Genomic DNA, 24,919 nt, shown 5'->3' with positions numbered 1-24,919 from the left:
TTAAGTTAAAATGTAATTTATAATTCCTTACATTAGATTAAGGATTTGTATACTTTTTTTATTTTATGAAAACAATAATAGACTATATCTGATACAATAAAACTCCAATACGAAAAGTGTTTACATTAAACGACAATCTATCAAGTAACTTAAATTTGTGTTATTAATCTCGCGTTCAATCAGAGAATGCCTTGTTTTACAGCCGCGTAGCGTAGCCAAGGCCCGGAACCTGGCGACAGACAAAGACAGGCCTCACGTGATTTGAGCCGGAAGCGTCATCTCCCACCGGCCCTTCCTTTTCCTCATTTGTTTATAAACCATATTATCAGTAAAATCGCTCAGGATAGCAGCACCTGTCAAAAACTTCGTAGTCTATCCCCTACATTGCGTGCTACTTTTTACTTTGCAATAGCGAAGGTCAACTTTCCCATATGATCGTCTGACGACAACCCGTGTTTGATTTTATTTATTCAAAAGTTGTAGAGATTTTCACGGTATGTAAACAAAATTCACGGCTTATTTAACGTTTTTTTCACGGTGAACTAAATTCAACGGCTTATTCCCGGTTTCACACGGTTTTCACGGGGTCGGGTGGGGACCCTGATTAATTTATACAAATTTACGTCTAGAAAGCAGTAAATGTATTAAAATTAGCTAATATTAAAATTAGGTTTTCAGGATTCTATAAAAAGAACATGTCCAATCATTGGGATTTGCTACTTTTTAACGGATTGTACATTTATCAGTTGATAATTAATATTAAGGGGCAAATTTAGACCAATTACCCAAAATGGGGAGTTTCCCACAAGTTTAGCCATGTTTGTTTTTTAGGCCTCTACTGACTAAACCTATTACATATATGCTGATTGTTAAACGGTTAATAAAGTTGTCTATTGTCTATTACAGAAGAAACAGTCAGCAATCAGCTTATTATAGATCGTCATGGAGGAATTAAGTTTTTTTTAACATGTGCCATTGGGTTAAAAACACCATAGGAAAACCAAAACATATTTAAAAAGAAAATTAAAACCATTTTCTAACTGGAAAGACTATTGATTAGAGGAATTTTTGTCTGGTGGGTTGATGGTTTACTAATGTTTTTAAATAAAGTATTAATGTTTCTGCTATCTTATACACAATCATATATTGTATACATTAGAGTAAGTTTTTTTTTTCACACATTCATGTACACTTCTGCTTTGATGAAGTAAGAAAATGGAATTGAATTATACATACATAAAAATATGCTTTCAAGTTATTATTTGCCTTTTTCCTTCGTTTTTTTATTTAATTTGTTGCATTCCGTTGAAAATTTTACTATTCAAAACAGATTTTCTATCACATGTTTAGAGAAAAATACAACTACAATGCATAGTGTAATGTATTAATAGCATCATATAATTAAATTATTTCATTAATTATAATTATTGGTTACTTTACAAAATAACCTACACATAGTAATATTTGTAATATTACAATATGTTTAATGTAATATTCAGACACTGTAAATATTAAAAAAGGATAATGATAGGTATGTGTACCTAATGGTGCCTGAGAACAACATGGGGTCTTGAGGGATGATGGTGAGTTGTGTCCGCAGTTGGCTGAGATCCAAGGAAGAGATGTTGAGCTGGTCTATCTCAACAGTTCCAGCAGACAGCTCCACTAACCGGAATAGTGCAGTGGTCAGTGAACTCTTTCCTGAACCTGTGCGGCCCACGATACCTGTCCCAAGCAATTGTCATTAAACCCTTTAGCACTGGCTTTAACACAGAAAGATAATTAATGACACTGAAATATGGCCCAGATCTTATCACTTCACATTCTACACCCTGTATTTTGTTGTTTCTATATCATCAGCGTTCTACATTATGACATTGAAATAATCAAATTTTTTTACAAAATAATATCCGTGTTATTATGAACATGTTTATGATTATAATAAAATATGATAATGAGATAAATATTACAGGGTGTGTAACAAAAAAGTTGGCTATGCATTTTCAGATTCTATGTATAACCTAAAATTGAGGAATACTTTTTTTCCAATTTCCACTTTGTTTAGCAGCTACACACCACTTTGTTTTTTTTATTTAAACAATTTCATCTTTGTTATTATATTTACAATTGTTAAAAAACTTGATAGACAGGTACATGATACAAGGTATTGTATCAGAACAAATATGTTTAAATAAGTTTTAATATTTTCAAAATGGCAACCATTTAATTTTTGTTTTATGACATAGCTAATCAACCACTATTTTGATTAAAATTTTACATAACACAAAAAAGTGTTTAAATAACTTTTTATTTCCAAGAAGGTTTTGTACCACACAATGCAAACTAAATGGCCCATAATTTGACAGCTGTTATTTGAATCAGCTGTTATTGTAATTAAAACACAACACTGAAACTGACTAATACACCTTTAAAAATCTAATAAATTTAAACATAACACATTTGTAAGATCGAATTTGCAACTGGTAGTGTTATGGAAAACAAAATAACACAAAATTGTTTCAATAAAAAAACAATATGGCATATAATAACTGTTAAACAAAGAGGAAATTTTTTAAAAAAAATTAAACTTTGTTATCTAACAAATATCTAACATATACCTATATGTTAGACCAAAACTGACAGGACCTAATGCACTTTCGGTTGAGTGAATTGGGCAAAGCTTTATCACGATTTACTGAAGTCAAACCATTCACTGATCAATATGACCAATCATGAACAATACTGGTTCTGTATATCAAAGTCTGCCAGGATTTCGATAATCTGATAGATATCTGCAGGTACTTTATTGCAAATTTCTTATTGAATTATATTGCATGTTTGGTTAGTAAGCGTGTTCTGGTGTCACATTTTTCAATATACTGATGTTATACGGTTGCCACATGTGTTCAAAAATTAGTGTGGGTATTAAACATTTTAATTCACAAATGTAGACTTAGCTTCATCTACATGAAATTTTATGAACAACACAACATAGATTAATAAAGCCTTTAACAAGTTCATGATGAAGTGTACCTCATCAGGTACAAGCAAAACTTTCATAGCTGTCGTCGTGTACTCAAATGGGTACACACCGAGCTTTCGTACAGCTCCTGATGGGGTGTACACATTTGCAATGCATTTCATTTCGTTTTTATTGCTTGGCTGTCTTGGTGGTTTGTTAAATGTGATCCTGTGGTTACAAAAATACCATAATAAATGATTGCTTGGTATTTAAAGTAAATTAGTTTTTAGGTACTAATTGGGGTACATGGAAAAACATTGAAAAAACATATCAAAATAATTTTTTGTGCAAAATTGCAAATTTTTGACAGGTCAAATTACGACATTTAAATGTTTGTGGTGAATTAGCAGTCTGTGACGTAAGTAAATCACATGTTATCGGAATTGAGATTTATTTAATTAACAATGGAGAAATATGTTAAACTTTATACGGGAACAAATTCAAATAATTAAAATGAGTTAAACATAACCAAAATTCGTTTTTAAAAAGTACCAAATAAAATTACGTAAAAAAGCCAATTGTGGGATGAAATGACTTGCGTATTGATGACATCAGAAAGCACTTGTTGCAAAAATTTAAATAAAAAGCGATAGAAAAATAATAAAAGAAAATAGAAAGACTTAAATTGATCAATTATAGTGAACGTGATAAAATTCGATAATTATGAGAAAAGAATTAAATTATATTCAATCGTGAAGACGCTGATTTGAACGGGAGAGGGGGATGAGCATTGTTTGAGCCGATACGTGGGGTTTTGGCGAGAGAATCTTTCTTCTGTCTTGAGAGCTGAAGCAGGGAGGACGTGTACTCGTGTAGATCCACCTGGTAGTGATGCAATACGGAATTGTGCAATAGAGCATTAAAAGTTATAACTAGGCGATGGGATATTGTTTTAGTGAATAAATTAACTACAAAGCAAAGTGGATACAATTAGTTGTTTGTATCACATCAAAATAAATTGACATCAAAGTGATTTGCTTTGTTTTAATATCATTGACTATCCCATCTGCGAAGAAGTGTGGTAAGTAAAGAAAATAAGCTTTAGCTCAAAGAATATTACATTTCAAAATTTATTAAAATCAATGTGATTGATGAGAACCCAGTGAACATTTGTGAACTTTATCCTGATATAAATAACCATATTTATCAGAGCCTTCAATACAGTGATATTCAATTTGAACTATCATTTAACCTACTTAAAACCTGAGATAAATATACCTAGTGCTAGTGACATATAACATGTACTTTCACTAACACTCAGTATACTTCCAACAACACTACAGACAATTTCCGCAGCATAAGACACATCGACGTAGGAATTGGAAGTTTGACCATTATTTAAACACAGATTTGGAGCAATATGACACAGCCAACATGGGACCACAACACACGTTAAAAAACTGATTGTATGCAAAGTCTACATACATTTGTCATTATGTTGAGATATTTAATGACAAATACATAATATTTAATGAAAAAAGAGATCATGTTTTTGCCATTATTAATTGGAAAATTCAAAGGCAAATATCTGGAAAAAAACCGTCATCGTGAACGTTTTTAAAAAAACAAATTTTGAATGTGAGATGACAGAATGTGCCATAATTAGAGCGAACGATAATGAAGAACGCCCACAACTGATTTATCTATCTTCCGTACATGGTTATGAAAGATGGTGTTGACACTACCATGTGACAAATTTATCAACTCCATTGATTATTATTCTTCTGTTTGCACGGAAACGATAACTTGTCGAACTCACACAATATAGTTGCATTCAGTTGTGTGGATAGACAGAAATAAACATTTATCCACCCCTTGAGTGATAGGCTTTGGCCTAACACTCAGGCAATACAGAAAAATTAACCAGCATAAACATATAAATTTGACACAGGCGCACAAGTAGCAACATTATACAGGTTGTGTATAACACACGTTATTGGACCTGAACTTGTCAAACCAATCAGTTAGGGTTTTTTCTACGGACAAATAACATAAACGTAAGCACCAAACATAATATTGTTATGTTTAAAGCTTACCCAGTTTCTCACAGTCTTTGACCTTGAAGGTTACTTCATGCAGCACTGTTGGCAAGGAGCTGCGGTACTGCAGACACACCTTGTTGAAGTGCACGTTGCCTCTCTGCGGCCAACCTTCCCATGGCTTGCCTTTCGGTCCATTACCACCTTCCACCTTCAGGCTCTGGTTACAATTTTATCCATAAGGCTCAATTATTTCAGAGGCCATTAATGATAACATAATAACTAAGCAAGACAGTTCTGCTTAAAATAATTATAAGATTAATCTAATAAAATTTAAGTTGTTTAAAAATGTATCCTCTAGGATTAGGTTGGTTTTATATATAAATATATGTGTGTGTGTGTATTTTCATATACAAAGTATAACAATAAATACGATTTAGTGGTCCGTAACTCACGTACTGCCGATCAGTGAATATATGCATCAGACTCGTGATGCATGTACATGTTACTGAACTAGAATAATTTGTTAGTTAGGTTATCTATTTACGGGTTTTCATACACGAATTAATGATGCGGTGACACGGATTATACAAATTCGATTGATTTGAGATTTGCCAACGACACATCACTAGCTATTATTACAATGCCCTAAAAAATTATATTTATAGTATATGACTTTTTCGGGATTCTTGCAACTGGTATACACCCAACAAGAATAGCTGAACAATTCCCAATCAATCCTTGATATTTCCATGACTTTCTCCACATTGTTAAAACTCCCTGACTATTCCCAATTATTTCGGTCGCTAGATATCCTGCTTCCAGTATTTAAGATCGTCAAATAGCTGGTTACAACACGTATATCATTTTTGCTTAATGTGTTCTCAATACTGAACTGACAATAAACATAAAGCCAAATACTACGGTAGACTTGTAGCAAAAAGAGGCTTTAGACACAACCAATTCCATAGAATTGCCATCTGAAATGTCTTAGACCAACAATTACCTCGAGGTACGAGGTGATGCGCTCGACCGAGATGAATCTCGTCTCTGCTTCAGCCACCATCCTGATCACGTATTGGAAGATACCGCTGATGGAGGCAGCATACGCTATGGCCAGCCCCATCATCGCAGGTGCTACTTGGTTGTGCAGCAGAACTGACAAGAACGCTGTTATCAACGTGATCACCGCTGCAAACATCAACAGTTTTAATGTCACTCTAAAATTGACTATTATTCTGACATTCCATATTTCTTCACATACTCAATAACAATCCTGATATTGTTATTGAAATTTTGTTATAGAAAAAATGTACGTTTAATAATTATAATTGCAAATGCATCTATAATAGCATATATCTCTTTATGTTCTCTTAGAACAACAAGCTTAGAAAATGCACTTAGAGCTAAAAGTATCTTTGCGCTGCTTCCGGATTATCAGGCAGGGCATTCTGGATGGGTAAGGCTGGGGGTAGAGGCCACCTCCTATCGAGATCCATGGGGGAAGGATTTTGAGCATTAAACTCAGTTATATCTGCTTGGAAGAAGCAGAGGCCAGCTTTATACCAGCCTCTCCAGTCAAAGCGGGCAGGAAGTGGTATGCCCTTATGTTTAGGCAAGCAACTGCCTTTAACACTTAGGGACCCTCCAACTCCAACAGTCATCTCTTGCAGTAGACTAGCCCTACCAATCTACCTTACACATCAATATTTCTCAATTTTCGCAGTTAGTGATGTGTCACTCCTGGACAACCAGATGTGTCACACGTTGGTTTTTGCTGCACCCAGTGTAGGTTCAACTGGAAGGTATAAACCAGGCAGAAGTGGATAGCATATTCCTGAGCATAGTACGAGATAGCTTAGTTCATAAGTGCCATAGTATTTTTAAAAGTGTATTCACACAACAAATTACTAGAGCTACAATATAACTTTAAATGTGTTGTTTAACCACCCAACAAGGAAGTTTTAGTCAGCCCATCTGTGTCAGCTGCGGGAATTAACAAGCCTACACTCAATGATACCATGAGTGCTTTGTCATTGTTATTTGCAGTTTTTTTTTCAAGATTACATTTTAAAATATTGTAAATAGATATATGTATAAAATGAAAACTTATTAAATTACTGTTGTTTTATAATAATTTAGTTGATATAAAATAAAAACAAATCTTTCATAATTAGATCTTCAAAGATAACCCAACTACAACACTTTTGGCATGCTTTTTTACACTTACTAAAAAAATATTTAGTCTCATACTATAATCTGTATAGACTAAACAGTGATATTTTAACACTGTTAATGGAATGTAATGGAAAACAACATAAACCTAAACAATTTTAAACAGGAGCATACACTGATATAAATTATCTGTTTAGTTAAAAAAGCTAGCTGAATGAAACAAACAAAATATGTAGTAATAACAAAAAGGTAATGATTGCTTGAAATAGTTCCAACTGCCTCATATAGATCGCACAAGAAAACTGCCTATACTAGAACAATTGAAATTACTGCATCATAGCTGATTACAATTTTAAAAAAAGGATAAAATGTTAGTTTTTTAGTTTATTTTTGCTTGTGATTGGTAATATGATATGGACTAAGTAGTAGGGACAAAAATACCAACAAAAATATATTATTGTAGTTGTTATCCCAAAATCTTGGATAAGGACACTCTTTTTTTCTTTCGGCATAACACATTCTACTTGCTACAATTAGATAATTTAGGAAATGAGAGTTATGATAGCGTATTGTAGCAAACATACCTGATAATGTATCAACCCTGAGGGCCAGCCACCTGATAGCTGATGTCGACATGTACAAACAGGTTGAATTCAGATCAAAGGTGTTGGTGAATCTGAAAATAAATATTGCATTCTCGTAGTTACCATCACTAACAACTATCGTTTTCCTTTTTCTGATTTACATTGATAAAGCCAGCGAATGGATAGAGAAAAAGATGAGTTCATATCTAACCAACTAAGGTTAATGTAACCGTGCTGGTTTTTGCAAAACTTAATGACCACACCAATGAAGGCAATTAATTTGCTCATTTAAAAATAAGTTCAGATCTCTTACACTTTATCAATTTATACTCATTTTATGAGAAAATTCATTAAATAAGAATTTAATGAATTACATTCCAGATGAAAAAAATGTTTTATCCAGTACCACACAATAAAAAAAACTGAACAAGTCACACAGTGTGACACAAACAACTTCATGCTTTTAAAATATACATTGTATAAAATAAAACTTTAAGTGCATTTGTTGTGGAAAATCCAACCGTGAATTACTAAATTGTGTGTCAAACTGCTTTGTAACAGGTAGTATCTTATTAAAATAGTTACAATTTACAACACTAAAATTGTACTAATGATAAAATATCGCAACATTTGATCTTTTCTCACTATATTTGCCATGGTTATAGAATGACACTCACTTGCTGATAAAGTCGTTCTCTTTGTTGAAGGCATGGATGGTGCTGAGGCCCTGCACGGTTGCAGACACAGAACTGAAGATAGGAGATCGTGACGTGTTCTCCAGCCTCTTTAGGTCTCTGACAGCCACCCTGCCAACACAACACAAGTGAACATATGACTTGTCATGTCAATGAAATATTAATTGATCATCTCGCAAAATTGTATTAACCTTTTGAGGTTAGGTATATTATAGCTTACTTATATCCTAGGTAATAAAAAAATATGACCTGCAAATAATGCTTGGCACTGACTTTACCACCCACTCAATAAGCACTTGGTATTCTGAGGGTTAAAAGCAACAGCTGCAATACAACATTTCTCTGAATTGATTCACTTCCTGTCTGAACTATCATCCTTGTTGGTGTTGCCAAGATTATCAGTAATATTGGATCTAGGGTGGCTTGTAAATCTCCTGATAGGTGTGGTATATTTGAACTGATTCAAACTATACTGTATACCTTCTAAGCTGCCACATTGGAATTTATGTTATTTATCAAAATCAAAACTAAGAAATGGCTAAAGGTCGGGGCACACAATGTCCGTATGCTGTCCGAGCACAAAAATCTCACTGTTTGTACTAGAGCATATTTCTTTTGCATTTTAAAGCGACAAATACTTAAAAAAATGTTCAGCAAGTAAAAAAGTAGTGACAGTCATTTTGTAAGTTTTTTTATCATAACTGGTAAAACATAGTAAATATGTACAAGAGTATAATGTTTTTTTTTTCATACTCTCAAAAACCTTAGGATTGCAAATAAAATATTTTAATTTTAAAACTGTACTGTAGTTAGAAAATAAAATAAATATAAAAGGTCATAAAACATTTTTAAATATAAGCCCTTACAAAATACAGGAAAAAATTTTCACAAGTAATTTTAATACATCCAAAATAAATAAATTTTTTTTATTTTTAAATGAAATAAATAATATTTCATATTATTTTAATTTAGTTGCTCTAAAATGATTAAGTATAAGATATATTTTATAATTTTGTATCAATCACAACATTTAAAATGCCACCTAATATGTTTTGTAGTGATTTTAGCACAGTAAGAAATCATTACTAGTTTACTGTAATAAAGAATAAAGAATAATAAAGAATGATTTATTTTCTCATTTTCTTACAGGCTACATACATACATCAATACATAACGGTAAATTTATATAATGGAGTTATAATTTCCTAAATCTTGCCAGGTCTGACTGCACCATTACAAAAGACTGGAAATAAAAAATTACTTCTTCAAACTACCTATAAACTAAATTTATAGTTAAAATATAACCTACAACTAAATGCGCTTAGGCCTATTATTACAATAAATGAGAAAATATAGGGCCTCCAAGGCTAAGCCTGTTTGGAGGTTCCTTATTATATTTTAACACATAAAAAACATCAGCAAACAACTTAATTTAACAATTTAGATCTCTCTTGAGGATATAAATTAATATATTATTTAATCAAAACAAAATATAATAATAGTTGTAATCAACCTGCTTATTTGAGTTAGATTAGATTTTTCAAATTATTTGAAAATATATATATATATATGGGCCGTGAGGTAAAAAACCAGTTACTATGTCTGAATACATAAAACTGAATTTATATCCTCTCGTTCAAACAACCACCTTCCCAATTTTTTTAAAAATACTAATTTGTTATTTGAGTTTTTTATATTATTAGGTAATTTATTAAAAATCCACGGTGACATAAAAATGAATGATTTAGTAAAAAAAGTATTGTTTGGTTTTGGAACTCTTATATTTCCTGAATTTCTTAGTTTTAAGCTGTATTCATTTGCTTCTAAGTTGGTAGTATTTATCAAATCATAGTATTGTTTTAATACTTTATATATAAAATAACATCTTAATAGGGAAAATCTTAAGCTGATTAAATAATGGTCGTGAGTGTTCAAATCTATGACTGTGGGTTATTAATCTGACAAAGTGCTTTTGCTGCATAAGTAATGAGTTTAAATTTGAATCATACGCACTTCCCCAAAGAAATATGCCGTATTCAATTCAACTTTGTACAAGCGCAAAATATAACATTCTAAGTATTTTTAAATTGCAAATGTTTCTCAAAAAATAAAAAATTCTTATAATATTATTGAGTTTTTTTGTAATATTCGATATGTGAATTTTCCAATTAAATTCACTATCCATATGTATTCCCAAATATTTTATAATATCCGATTTTTGTATCGTTGAACAATCCATTGTTAAGCAATTATTGATTTGGCTTGATTTCAAAATACAGTCAGCACATCTATAGAAAACAGGTTCAAATATAATGTAATTTTTTCTGAGACTGAAATTGACATATTTTGTTTTTTTCCGTACTTAAAAAGCATATGGTTCATTGTGAACCACCACTGAATTATTTCTAGATCTTTGCTCATAGCAACGTGGATATCAGTCCAGCTATCTTTGACATAGCTAAGGGCTGTATCATCAGCAAATGATGTTAGTGTTCCTTGAAATCTGGCATCGCATAGATCATTTATATATATAATGAAAAGGATTGCTCCCAATACTGACCCTTGGGGTACGCCATATAACATTTTACCCATTTCACTATATGTGGAGTGCATTCTGACACACTGATACCTATCCCGTAAATAACTTTCAAACCAAGAATAAGCTATTCCTCGAATACCACACCTATAAAGTTTTTTTAATAAAATTATATGATCTACAGTGTCGAATGCTTTTTTTATATCTAAGAATAAACCACTTATACATTTACTTGAATTTAGGCCATTGTATACATTTTTGGTAAAATTAAATAGAGCACTTTCGGTATTCATATTTTCTCTGAAGCCAAATTGATTTTTACTAAAAAAAATCTGTCTTATTTAAAAAATTAAACAATTTTCTTTTTCATGAGTTTTCATAGATTTTTGAGAAACAAGAAAGCAATGAAATTGGGCGATAGCTATTACACGTACTGCTTAGTCCACCTTTATATATAGGAATTACAACGGCTGTTTTTTAATTGTGTTGGAAAAATTCCTTTTTGAAAACTAAAATTGATCAAATATGAGAGAATAGTGACTATTTCTGGTGCGACAGTTTTTATAATATATGAACTAATTTCATCTATACCTGGAGAAGTATTATTTTTCAATGAAATAATTATACCAAGGATTTCTTCCTTGCATACAGTTTCTAAAAATATAGTTCTTTGTTGGTGTTTATCTATAAAGTAATTTCTTACGTTTAATTTAGAAAAATCAGATGGAACATTATCGGACAATTTTAATCCACTTACTACATTAAGAAAATACTGATTAAATTCATTTGCTACATACTCTGAATCATATTCAAGTTTGCCATTTACATCTAAGCCTATGGTTTTGCTATTTTTTATTCTTTGGTTTGTAATGTCATTCAAAACTTTTCCAAGTGTTTTTAGTATTGCCTTCACACCTTTCTAATTTATTTTTATAATAAACATTTTTCAATATCCTAATTTCCTCTAGTAGCTTATTTCTAAAACGTATATAATGATTTTTCAATTGAATGTTTTTGAGGATGATTTTTGACTAATTTTGAATAATGAATTCCTTCTTTCAATTCTTGTAACAGATTGTATCATTAATCCAAGGTTTTAGTTTCTTGAATTTATTTTTTGTAATATTGGATTCTTTGCTACAACTTATAGAATTTTTAAATGTTTTAATAAACGAATCAAAAGCTGACGACGGATCAAGTTTATTGTAAACACAAGACCAATCCTCAGCGGCTAACAGCTGCTTTAGATTCACATAATTGATACGCTGGCCATCCCGGTGGGGCGGAGGAGGGGGCCGGGTCTCCCCCTCCGCCACCCCACCAAGAGCAATGCATACCAAAGAGTGGTCTGTGATACCAGCATGTATTGTTGTGACATCGATTGTTACCGAGCGCTTATCATATAAACGTGCATAGACATGATCAATGCATGTTGCTGAAATCTACTGTAATTCTTGTAGGTTCATTAACAAGACTTTCTAAACCATTTACTGCCATTAACCTTTGATAATTATCTACAAGATAATGATTTTCCAAAATATTTATGTTAATGTCGCCTACAACTAAAAAACTTTTTTCCTTCTTAAAACCATCTAAAATATTAGTAAACTCTTTAATAAACGAATCTATTGTATAATGAATATAATTCTATATAGAGCCAAAATACAAAGGTCAAAGTTACATAATTTTAATGATATTTTTAATGCGTCAGCTGTTTGCATTTCTACTATTGTTGAATTTATAACAGTTATTGAATTTTTAACATAAATGATAACGCCACCAGCTCTGTAGGTATCATTACAGTTTGAATATAAAAACATAATTTGGTATTTCATAGAAATTTATTTCTTTACTGTTGATCCATATTTCAGATAAAATAATTATATCGGGAAAAGTATTTCTCTGTTCAATTTCAAGTATAAAAAGATCAAAGTTTTTACGAAGGCTTCTTATGTTTTGATGGATTATTTTTACAGAATGTTGATTAGTCATAATTAAAGATTTTATGTTTATATTTACTTAATACTGAATACAAAATAACTAGTATACTTTATTCATTTTGTAGCAAAGGTGACCTAAATAATATAATAATAAAATAAAAAATAACACTTAATGTATTAACATACAAAAGAAATAGATACTGGTACTGAGTTTAACCTTCATACATAAGCTATTTATTTACATTTACCTTTGGCAGGTCAGCCTGGCAAGTTACATGAATAACTTTAGAAGCCTCCTCTTTTCGTAAAAAGATCCTTCCATCCCGCACCCAAACGATCTGATAATTGTTCTCACGCTTAAACTTCCGTGCCTCTGCCATGAGCTTCCTCTTCATCGGTGTCAGGGACTCGTTGATATAGACCGGCTTGTCCATTTCCATGTTCATGTGCCGCGTCGAGAAGTCACTTTTGACACGTCTTTTTCTTAGCAGCTTTTCTTTATCTAGTCGGCTTACAAACTTCAGCACTATTCCAGGCGGAGGACTGTTGGGCTCGGATCTTTTTCCCAGACGATGGCAGGCATCAATCATTGTATTGGATATATTGAAGTCCAAACGCTTTTCCCACCTCCTTTACAACAGACACCACGTCTTCATTTTTTTTTCCTGTGGGATACCATGGATTTCAACAGTGTTCCTTCTTGAATAAAAACCTCTTCTTCACTTCTTCAATAAATGTCTCTATATCCATGATCCATGCCGCTCTTAGACCGCACCGTGCCCGTCAGAATTCACACTTCACGTATCGGTGACGGTGCGGACATGTCAACTTGCAGGTTGAAAACTATGCTGCAATTCTTTCACCATATGACAGCCGACACACGGCCTACTCATGTGTCAGGCGCTGTGCGGGTATGTCTGTCCCCGCCATAAGACGGTGCTTTGGGCATCCCATTGTTACTCAATAGCCCTCCCAAAACAACACCCTTTCTCTCTCAACTGACAAAAGAACTAAAAAATGCCTTTTAACGTTACAAAAAAAGGAAACCTGTCAAAACATAAAACACTATTACATTTTAAACTGTATCATAATTTCTATAAAACTTTGTTATAGTTCAAATACTAACTATGTATATTTGTGGTAACATATACATGCTCTTTTTGCACAGAAACGTGTTATTTATTAACACTATAAATGGTGATAAAATTAATACAAGTTTGAAAAAACACAAAATAACAAAAGGACTTCGGTAAAAGTATTTCGCCATCATAAAAATAAATATTCTTCACTTCAAATATTAGAAGAAACCATTGTACTTGAGCATTCCAAACTCTGTTATAGGCGTAACTTATGTATTCTATTCCTCATGACAAAGAAGAAATTCAATTGAACCCACCCAAGGAACATACCTGAATATTCTGCTGACTGTGAAGAACAGAATGGAGAGGATCACTAGAGGAACGATGAACCAAGGAAAGACAAGGCAGATGAAGAGGATAGCGAATATAAGCGAACAGCCATCCTCTAGCATACACTCCAGCGTGAACGGTAGGTGAGCATCCACTATGAACAAATTGATCAAATAATAGTTTTCCAAAACAAAAAACAACAGGAATCATCTAAATTATGATTGCAAAAAGATTCTGTCAGGCAATTGTATTCTGAAACTGACATTTTGACTGTGTAACGATTTTATATTTCTTAAACCCTCGAGCCCCAACACAGTCGTTTCACTTCTTCCCTAGACAGACATAGAACTTGCTTCAACCCCTTTTCCCAGTATCTGCAGTCGTGCAGTGTCTTTGCTCAGTCTTTCTACTCTATCTATAGGCCGCGTTGCTTTAAAGACAAAGCGTTAGGAATGCAGTTTAATATTTTGCTTTATGTTGTCTGTTGTTCGAAGAGTTCTACGGAATGACTAACATCATGATTGTAAATTCCTTTGTCATTTATTGACATAACAAAACTTCCAAGGGGTAAACCTCTCTTTCTAAGTAAAAATTCGCCAAGGGACTGCCAATGTGCTCATCAAACCCTGGTTGGAGCACTGCCTGCAATACCAGTTTTAGCCCACCCATTGCGGCAGTCAGTAAACAGTCATCTTACATTGTATAGGTCCAGTTGATCTACAAGAACATAAGCAACGATCAATGCAACGACAAGCTCAACAAGGAAAATGTATTGATTTTGCCAATTCATAAGTGGTGGATGACCAAGTACTTATGTGAACGATGCTCCAAGGCAATGTGGGTTTTCGTGTGTTAAATTCTGTAAAATAGGTTTTTATTATCTCTTTCCATGTTAGTTTTAGTTTTTGTGAAAGATTAAATCATTTTTTCAAAATCTATTTGTCTCTTAGTTATTTAACCTGAGAGTAGCCCACAGATGAAGCGTTATAAATAACACAATTTCAAACAGCGTTGGGACTCTGGGGTTGAACAGCACAATATGTAATACTACATCATTCTAACTCTTAGCTGTACAAAAACCATAGTAACACAAGGTAATCTATTGAGTGTCCTAAAAGTCCTACCCTCTCCCACCACCTTAATAGTGGATATTTAATATTGGGGTTGAACAGCACAATATGTAATACTACATCATTCTAACTCTTAGCTGTACAAAAACCATAGTAACACAAGGTAATCTATTGAGTGTCCTAAAAGTCCTACCCTCTCCCACCACCTTAATAGTGGATATTTAATATTGGGGTTGAACAGCACAATATGTAATACTACATCATTCTAACTCTTAGCTGTACAAAAACCATAGTAACACAAGGTAATCTATTGAGTGTCCTAAAAGTCCTACCCTCTCCCACCACCTTAATAGTGGATATTTAATATTGGGGTTGAACAGCACAATATGTAATACTACATCATTCTAACTCTTAGCTGTACAAAAACCATAGTAACACAAGGTAATCTATTGAGTGTCCTAAAAGTCCTACCCTCTCCCACCACCTTAATAGTGGATATTTAATATTGGGGTTGAACAGCACAATATGTAATACTACATCATTCTAAACTCTTAGTAGCTGTACAAAAACCATAGTAACACAAGGTAATCTATTGAGTGTCCTAAAAGTCCTACCCTTTCCCACCACCTTAATAGTGGATATTTAATATTGGGGTTGAACAGCACAATGTGTAATACTACATCATTCTAACTCTTAGCTGTACAAAAACCATAGTAACACAAGGTAATCTATTGAGTGTCCTAAAAGTCCTACCCTCTCCCACCACCTTAATAGTGGATATTTAATATTGGGGTTGAACAGCACAATATGTAATACTACATCATTCTAACTCTTAGCTGTACAAAAACCATAGTAACACAAGGTAATCTATTGAGTGTCCTAAAAGTCCTACCCTCTCCCACCACCTTAATAGTGGATATTTAATATTGGGGTTGAACAGCACAATATGTAATACTACATCATTCTAACTCTTAGCTGTACAAAAACCATAGTAACACAAGGTAATCTATTGAGTGTCCTAAAAGTCCTACCCTTTCCCACCACCTTAATAGTGGATATTTAATATTGGGGTTGAACAGCACAATATGTAATACTACATCATTCTAACTCTTAGCTGTACAAAAACCATAGTAACACAAGGTAATCTATTGAGTGTCCTAAAAGTCCTACCCTCTCCCACCACCTTAATAGTGGATATTTAATATTGGGGTTGAAACAGCACAATATGTAATACTACATCATTCTAACTCTTAGCTGTACAAAAACCATAGTAACACAAGGTAATCTATTGAGTATCCTAAAAGTCCTACCCTCTCCCACCACCTTAATAGTGGATATTTAATATTGGGGTTGAACAGCACAATATGTAATACTACATCATTCTAACTCTTAGCTGTACAAAAACCATAGTAACACAAGGTAATCTATTGAGTGTCCTAAAAGTCCTACCCTCTCCCACCACCTTAATAGTGGATATTTAATATTGGGGTTGAACAGCACAATATGTAATACTACATTCATTTCTAACTCTTAGCTGTACAAAAACCATAGTAACACAAGGTAATCTATTGAGTGTCCTAAAAGTCCTAACCCTCTCCCACCACCTTAATAGTGGATATTTAATATTGGGGTTGAACAGCACAATATGTAGTACTACATCATTCTAACTCTTAGCTGTACAAAAACCATAGTAACACAAGGTAATCTATTGAGTGTCCTAAAAGTCCTACCCTCTCCCACCACCTTAATAGTGGATATTTAATATTGGGGTTGAACAGCACAATATGTAATACTACATCATTCTAACTCTTAGCTGTACAAAAACCATAGTAACACAAGGTAATCTATTGAGTGTCCTAAAAGTCCTACCCTCTCCCACCACCTTAATAGTGGATATTTAATATTGGGGTTGAACAGCACAATATGTAATACTACATCATTCTAACTCTTAGCTGTACAAAAACCATAGTAACACAAGGTAATCTATTGAGTGTCCTAAAAGTCCTACCCTCTCCCACCACCTTAATAGTGGATATTTAATATTGGGGTTGAACAGCACAATATGTAATACTACATCATTCTAACTCTTAGCTGTACAAAAACCATAGTAACACAAGGTAATCTATTGAGTATCCTAAAAGTCCTACCCTCTCCCACCACCTTAATAGTGGATATTTAATATTGGGGTTGAAACAGCACAATATGTAATACTACATCATTCTAACTCTTAGCTGTACAAAAACCATAGTAACACAAGGTAATCTATTGAGTGTCCTAAAAGTCCTACCCTCTCCCACCACCTTAATAGTGGATATTTAATATTGGGGTTGAACAGCACAATATGTAATACTACATCATTCTAACTCTTAGCTGTACAAAAACCATAGTAACACAAGGTAATCTATTGAGTGTCCTAAAAGTCCTACCCTCTCCCACCACCTTAATAGTGGGATATTTAATATTGGGGTTGAACAGCACAATATGTAATACTACATCATTCTAACTCTTAGCTGTACAAAAACCATAGTAACACAAGGTAATCTATTGAGTATCCTAAAAGTCCTACCCTCTCCCACCACCTTAATAGTGGATATTTATTAAATCTCATTTGGGAATATGAAATAACACACTCAGATGAGGACCATTATGGAGTTTATAGTTACTTCCTACTTCCCCAAAATGGTAATGAAGGTACAGGGCAACTCCAATATTTTAAACGGAATGACTCATTGTGCAATGCCTCAAATAAAATATCTTAAAGTTAAAACCAAATCATCAAGAAAACCAAGTTGTAACCTCTCTGTCCCAAAATGAAAACAGTGTGTCGGCCCCCTCCCTGAAATAGTTTTCTATTTACGCCACTAATTAATAAATACTCATGACAAAAAGTCTTTACTGAATAACAAATAATTAAGGGATTCAATGCAGAATAGCACTCAGAAAAACAGTGTTTATTGTATATCACCCTTATATTATTTTTGTTACCTTCATCCATATCCTTAGAGAACAAATTCTGTATCCTGCCAAGAGGGGTTGTTTCAAAGAACTGCATAGTTGTTCTGATTACTTTGTTAAACAGCTGGACATGCAGTTTCTTGGAGGCATTCAGTGACACCTGTGAACAATCACAAGCACCTTGTCACCTTACAAATAACTATTTGTACACTGCAATTATTTATTGTAACATTTCTAATTACTGTTACTATTGTTTTGTCAACAAATTTGAATAAATTTAGTATTAGATACAATTGACAAAAAAATCATACCAACTGGTGAAAGTAGCCGTTTTAGGAACAAATTATAGGTGATATCTGGGATAAAAATGCCTGTTAGTGGAGGCATGTTAGATCAACGACTGAAGAGTTGTCAGTTTGGTTCTAGTGTGTCGGACAAATAATTTTTTTAGTTTCTCTCATTTGTTAGTCCAATAGTTGGCATTGGTTAGATAAAATGCCCATGTCATACAGCAAGACAACTTCTATAAATGACTAAATGTTACTAAATCAAATTATCCATGGTGAGCTATTGGAACAGGTTAAAAAAACAACAACATTCATTATGTGTTTTAATAAGGGATTTAAAACAAGATCTGACAATTTTTGTCAGCTATTTCTATTTGTGCTGCAAATCCTTTCTTAACCTGTGAATTTGTACAATTGTGATAAATTAAATATAATAGATCAATTCCTGACTTCTAAAAGGTTATACAAAATACAGCTATAGCGTACCCTGGCGTACACAAAGCCCCTGAGGAGGTTGGTAGCAATGATACCCACGATGGTGAGGGCGTACACTGTCCGGTACATCTCAAAATCAGGGTTATCAGCCATACTCGTGCCCAACACTGTCACATTCTCGTACACTGTCTCGTTGCCAACGACAATCGACTCATTCTTCACAAATGAACTGTTCTAAAACACCATCAAATCATAAACATTAATATAACTTATGACATTATTTACCTCATAATTAAAGCTTTTTTAAATAGTAAATACAATACCATGATATTGTATTTGGCACTAAATAAGAAAAAGGCGGATCCTGCGTATGCCTTCATAAAAAAGCAAAATAGATGAAATTACAATCACACATTTATTTTAGTTTACTTGTTTCTTTCCTCTCCCCATATAATTATAATTTAATGCATGTAAAACTCCTCACTATACAGTAAGAATATTCTGTCAATAATTTAGTCATACCACTTAACCTCCTAAATTTTAATTTGTTATTTAATGTCTAATCACGGAATATCTAGCATTTCAATTTGTTTATTTTTGAAAATACTTACAAAAATAGGAATCACATCTAATTTAATTAATAGTAGAACCGTAAATAGTGCAGTGCAGTTATAACCAACCAGTGATCCGACTAACAAGTGTCAACTTTCTGGTCTATTATTGGAACCAATTAATATTAAAAGACTATTTCCTTGGGGAACTTCAGTCCAGCATGTCCTTAAGTTTTATCACTTTAATACGAGTGGCTTTGAGCAACGCAACTCAAAGCTTTTAATAGGTAAACTAGTAAGCACAGATTTTATTCTCTTTCAAGCATCAAGACTTCAACTGTGGTTGAACACGTCATCATTTCGATGGAGACGAACTCATTTCTTTAACAAATCACTATCACTTTTGATTTTGAAGACCAGTGCAGAGTAACATAACTATTTATAATTGATCTTTTGATAACTTTTCCAAACCTTAATTTAATTGCATGTGGACTCTAGAGATTGATTCTTATGATGAACTTGTTCATCGGCCGATTATCAAACCCTGTACCTCCAAACTCAATATACAATCGATATGTACTTTGTATAATCCAGTTTAAACCTTTCTTTTAGCAACAGTTGGCATCATCAGTCAATTTTACTTATTAGGGTAAAGACAAACCCCCAACCCTCAACTACGACAAAAGTAGGAAAAGCCCTACCCAATAAGACAAAGCAATATAAACATATGAGGTAGGAGTTAGTCTAACAATGAGTAATTGATTCCTGAAAAGTCACCTAACCTAAACCTAATATAAATTGCATTTTTTAATATCCTCCCTCCATTGCAGACTTGCTAATAAATTGGCAACATGAACTGTATAAACATTATAAATCATGGAATCTACTTTTGCAGGATATCTACTTTGAGATGATACTCAAAGGCTCAGATATTTCAGTTTGGATAAACATCAGTGGATTTGCACCTTCCTTTCCTCTGCAATTTGACAACGCTGCACACAAAAATTTAATTTCTCTCTTTCGTTCACAATGTGCCCAGTGGATAACCAACTTGTATTCTAATGTTCCTACATCAAGACGAAGAGGAATATCCATCCAGTTTGGTTAAGGTAAGCCTGCTCTTCCTGCCTTCAAAACATTTTTATTTAAATCTGGCTTTTTTGCTCTGTTTAATCTACAGAGAAATAGTTTTCATGGTGTGTAAAAATTGCTAATGTTGCATAACGTGCAATTTTTGTGAACTTCCCCTACTTCTCCTGCGTTAGAAAACTGTTACTTATAGGAAAATATCAGTGATTTCTTGCTAATGACTTTTCAATTTATGAACATTTCTGGCCTAGACCAAGGTCTCCAAACCAACTGTTTTTAGAATTTTGTTATTCCACAAATCCAAGGATTCCTCTATCATACCATAAACCTCCTTATATAAAGTGTTTAATTAACCCTGCAACTGGCTTTAAGCGATTATCGACGCATTAACTACAGTTTCAAAATGGCACTAAGCTATTTTTCGACGCATTAACTATGTCGTAATATGATCTCTCACAGCAAGCCTATTTTTACTTTGTTTGAAGTAAAACATATGTAAATCTAAAGATAAAGATCCAAGGTTTCATATTATATCATAAAACGTTCTAAAGTTACGTTAAATCTTTCATTATAAAATTCTAAACTTGGATGTTGACATTTCCGATTGCCATTTGTTTGCGTAATTTCCGAACACGCTAAAATTACCGCATGTTTGTCAAAATTCCCTATCGTGAGTTTACGTTTTTACACGATCGTAAATGTCGTCATTGAAAACAGTGTATTCTTGGCTTTCAGAAACATCTTTTCAATAGCCAGTAGGAAAATAAATGTTTATAAAATAAGCGTTTGAAAAGCTCGTGTTTTCTAAAATTCCAAAATGCCTAATGCGTCGAAAATAGCTTCATTAAATTTTATTATTTTTTGTTACTTTATCGTTGCCTGGAAATAGTGAAAATCATATCAAAACAAAGAAGAGGAATTGCTCTAAGCAACAGTATCGTCAACGAAGACTATGAACTAGTATTTTATTTTTGTTCTGTTGCACAATCACCGACTCAGCCAGTAGATAAGAACAAACGCATCGCTTGGTTGCCATGTTGATTTCTCTGTTGTTATTACGCAATTGCCGGTATTAGTGTATTGCTTGCTATTTATTTGGATATTGTAGACTTTTCGTTATTTAGTGTGTATAAATTAAAAGTTTGTTTATTGTTTTTTTTTAATTAGTGAAGTGAAAAATTTAGAGGTTAAGTTTTAGTGAATAGGTTAGATTTTTGTGAAACTGAAAGTAAGCATGTTATACGCTTCAGGTTCAATGTTTTTATTATTTTGTAGACAATTTGTGGTTATTTCATAATGAGTGTTAATTTAAACATAATGTATTTATTATAAAACTATATTCATGTATTTTAGACAGTATTTTGTTTTTACTTTTTCTGAAGGTATTAGCGTTTTATTTCTATGACCATCGCTTGATTAATTTTTTTAACAAAAAAACAATAGAGATAAAAATACATTGTTGTACATTTTTGTAAACTTCAATAAATATACTATCTATATAAATAATTTGTGAATGAAAAGAAAATTGTTAGCTAAAAATGTTAGGCATTTATTTCATAATTTTGACTTTTGTAAAAATTATAAAAAAAGTTTGTTGCCATATAAAAATATCTTATACAATGTAAACTTCTGTAAATATCATATTTTTCTCTTCTACATATATTTATTATAAAAGCATATTCATGTATTTTAGACAGTAATTCTTTTTTACTTTTTCTGAAGGTATTAGCTAGCGTTTTATTTCTATGACCATCGCTTGTTTTTTTTTTAACAAAAAAATAATAGAGATAAAAATACATTGTTGTACATTTTTGTAAACTTCAATAAATATACTATCTATATAAATAATTTTTTGGATGAAAAGAAAATTGTTAGCTAAAAATGTTAGGCATGTATTTCACAATTTTGACTTTTGTAAAAATTATAAAAAAAGTTTGTTGCTATATAAAAATATCTTATACAATGTAAACTTCTGTAAATATCATATTTTTCTCTTCTACATATATATATATCTCTTTAGAAAAAAATATTTGTTCATCCAATAGATTCCAAAATGTCACAATGGTATACATAATAGTGCTATACAAACTTTTTTCAGATTTTTTAGTTTTTATAGATATACTATTCAAAAGTACAAATAAACTTCTTTTACCAAAATATTTTTTTGTAATTTGTAATTCAGATATATAAGCAAACTTTTGTATATTTTAGAATTATTGTAAAAAATTTCATATTACCTGAGAGGGTGCTATACATTTGAGAAACATTTATTCTTTACTAATATTTTTTATGTTAATCAGTAAAAAAAATAAAAATACATTGACATGATTCAATATTTAATATTTTTTTGGGAAACTACATTTATTTCTAAAGACATTGATGCTTTTAAAATGTTTCTATCTTAAAAAATAGATGAGCAGTGATTAAAACACAAAACCCTTACAAAATCACCAAAATGTGCCTGCCATTTTGGGAAAAATGATGGCCAGTTCCAGGGTTAATAACACTAGATACACATAGTTTGCACAAGACTCACTGACCCCGACACCAGCCTTGATCCACGTGGCCAGCCACCAAGAGCTGAATGCTGTTGTTCCCACATTGAGAAATGATGATGGCCACCACACAGAAGACCACGCAGAAGCCTCCAGCTGCCCGGATATAGTTGATGTAGGTCTCCGAGTGAAGCGAACCACGCTCTACGCGTTCTGCCTGCGTTAGATGTTTTCCACCAATCATTTGTGCTGGAATATAGCATTCAACTTAGAAACACACTGTTGGCAAAGTTTTGAAGCATTAAGGAAAACAAAAAATTAACAACAAGATTTGACAAAAAAAAGGAAAAATATCTAACCTTGGATATCGTGGTTTCCGTTCTGAACAGTCTTCGCTTTCTTTGGGGTGCCGTTGGTGGCAAGCTTCTCCACCGACACACATTTCCCATTCATTCCCGAGACTCCTGAGTCACTAAACAATTCATCACAGTACAACTAGTTTCATTATTCTGTGAAACGGGAAATATAAACTAATTAAATTCATTAGAAAACATATAATACTATAATTATAGGTTTCAAACAGCACCTGGTTAGAAATATAGAATATGATAACTGATAGGAAATCAGCAAGATTCACCTAAATAGAGAATTTTTAACGAGATAGTTTTGATAAGATAGGAAGAGCTCGCTTATCTTCAGCAATTTGGATCATTCTTTTTCTTTTTGACATGAAGACATTAAGCTGAAACACATACAGGATGTTTCCACTGGGCACTATATCTACCGCTGAGGGCGAGGGGGAATTCAATTTGAAGCTTCCAGTATTTGCCAAATAACACTGATACGGAAAAACTCTCTCTAGTTCAAACTTCTTTTATTCTCTCTGCTACTCTTTAATGAACAAACACTATATGTAGTGATAAAAATAAAGATAATACATTATCAGTGATAAAAAATAAATAAATAATCACGATAAAACATCAGTAGTACTGGTTTCCACAGAAAAAGATGAGAGAGCAGACTATTTTTAATACCTGTCGCCATTACAATAATATTGTATTTAGTAAGCTCAATTAATACCATTGAAAACACTTTTAAATAATTAGGTCCTAAAACAATACATCAGCTTTATTAATTTTCAGCAAACAAAGTTCTCTAATAATCCTGGATCTGGCTGTTGAAATTCCTATAATGTTCAGGCATTATTTTGTTATTGTGCACATCATCATTCTAACCTATGTAGAATCTTTATTATTGAAAGTAGACCTCCCGCGGATCGAGCGCTAACATGGGCTCTTATGGGAGGGAGAAATTCCCTCATTTGCTGGAGAAATCCCTTCATGTGCGGGAGAAATTCCCTGCTCACACTCTTATCCTATGAAAATGTTCCAAATTCTGTCGAAATTATCGTGTTTTTCGGTAAAATCGGTGATTTGGGGTGTCAAAATCGTTGTTTTTCGGTAAAATCGGTGATTTGTTGGGTCCGGTGAGGGAGAAACGAGGGACGGAGGGAATTCCAATATGGCGGCGAGGGCGGGAAAAATTGGCGGGAACAGGGTAACCTAACCTCACTTTCTTGGTTTCCCGCGTATTCAATATGGCTGCGCCCATGATGAATTGGCGGGAACAGGGTAACCTAAACCTCACTTTCTTAGATGGCTGCGCCCAGTTGGCGGGAACAGTAGAACATAACCTCA

At 32.9% G+C, this 24,919-nt stretch overlaps 1 protein-coding gene across 1 annotated transcript in view; it reads right to left on the bottom strand.

The window, feature by feature from the left end:
- Nucleotides 1-1,503: 1,503 nt before the first annotated feature.
- LOC124372821 (ATP-binding cassette sub-family C member 5-like) overlaps nucleotides 1,504-24,919 on the bottom strand; it is a gene marked incomplete at its 3' end in the record, with an annotated part of 48,481 nt that continues 25,065 nt past the window's right edge. The window contains exons 2-12 of the mRNA XM_046831226.1: nucleotides 23,582-23,694; nucleotides 23,431-23,471; nucleotides 23,268-23,378; nucleotides 19,139-19,321; nucleotides 18,396-18,525; nucleotides 14,341-14,494; nucleotides 8,438-8,566; nucleotides 7,761-7,852; nucleotides 6,008-6,192; nucleotides 5,059-5,221; nucleotides 1,504-1,725 (exon numbers count right to left, since the gene is read on the bottom strand). Coding sequence (XP_046687182.1) covers nucleotides 1,504-1,725; nucleotides 5,059-5,221; nucleotides 6,008-6,192; nucleotides 7,761-7,852; nucleotides 8,438-8,566; nucleotides 14,341-14,494; nucleotides 18,396-18,525; nucleotides 19,139-19,321; nucleotides 23,268-23,378; nucleotides 23,431-23,471; nucleotides 23,582-23,694 — 1,523 coding nt within the window. The remainder of the gene's footprint in view (nucleotides 1,726-5,058; nucleotides 5,222-6,007; nucleotides 6,193-7,760; nucleotides 7,853-8,437; nucleotides 8,567-14,340; nucleotides 14,495-18,395; nucleotides 18,526-19,138; nucleotides 19,322-23,267; nucleotides 23,379-23,430; nucleotides 23,472-23,581; nucleotides 23,695-24,919) is intronic.

This window comes from Homalodisca vitripennis, unplaced genomic scaffold, assembly GCF_021130785.1.
Source record: "Homalodisca vitripennis isolate AUS2020 unplaced genomic scaffold, UT_GWSS_2.1 ScUCBcl_4125;HRSCAF=10110, whole genome shotgun sequence".
NCBI classification, from domain to species: domain Eukaryota; kingdom Metazoa; phylum Arthropoda; class Insecta; order Hemiptera; family Cicadellidae; genus Homalodisca; species Homalodisca vitripennis.
This window is presented reverse-complemented; position numbering and strand designations above follow the sequence as displayed.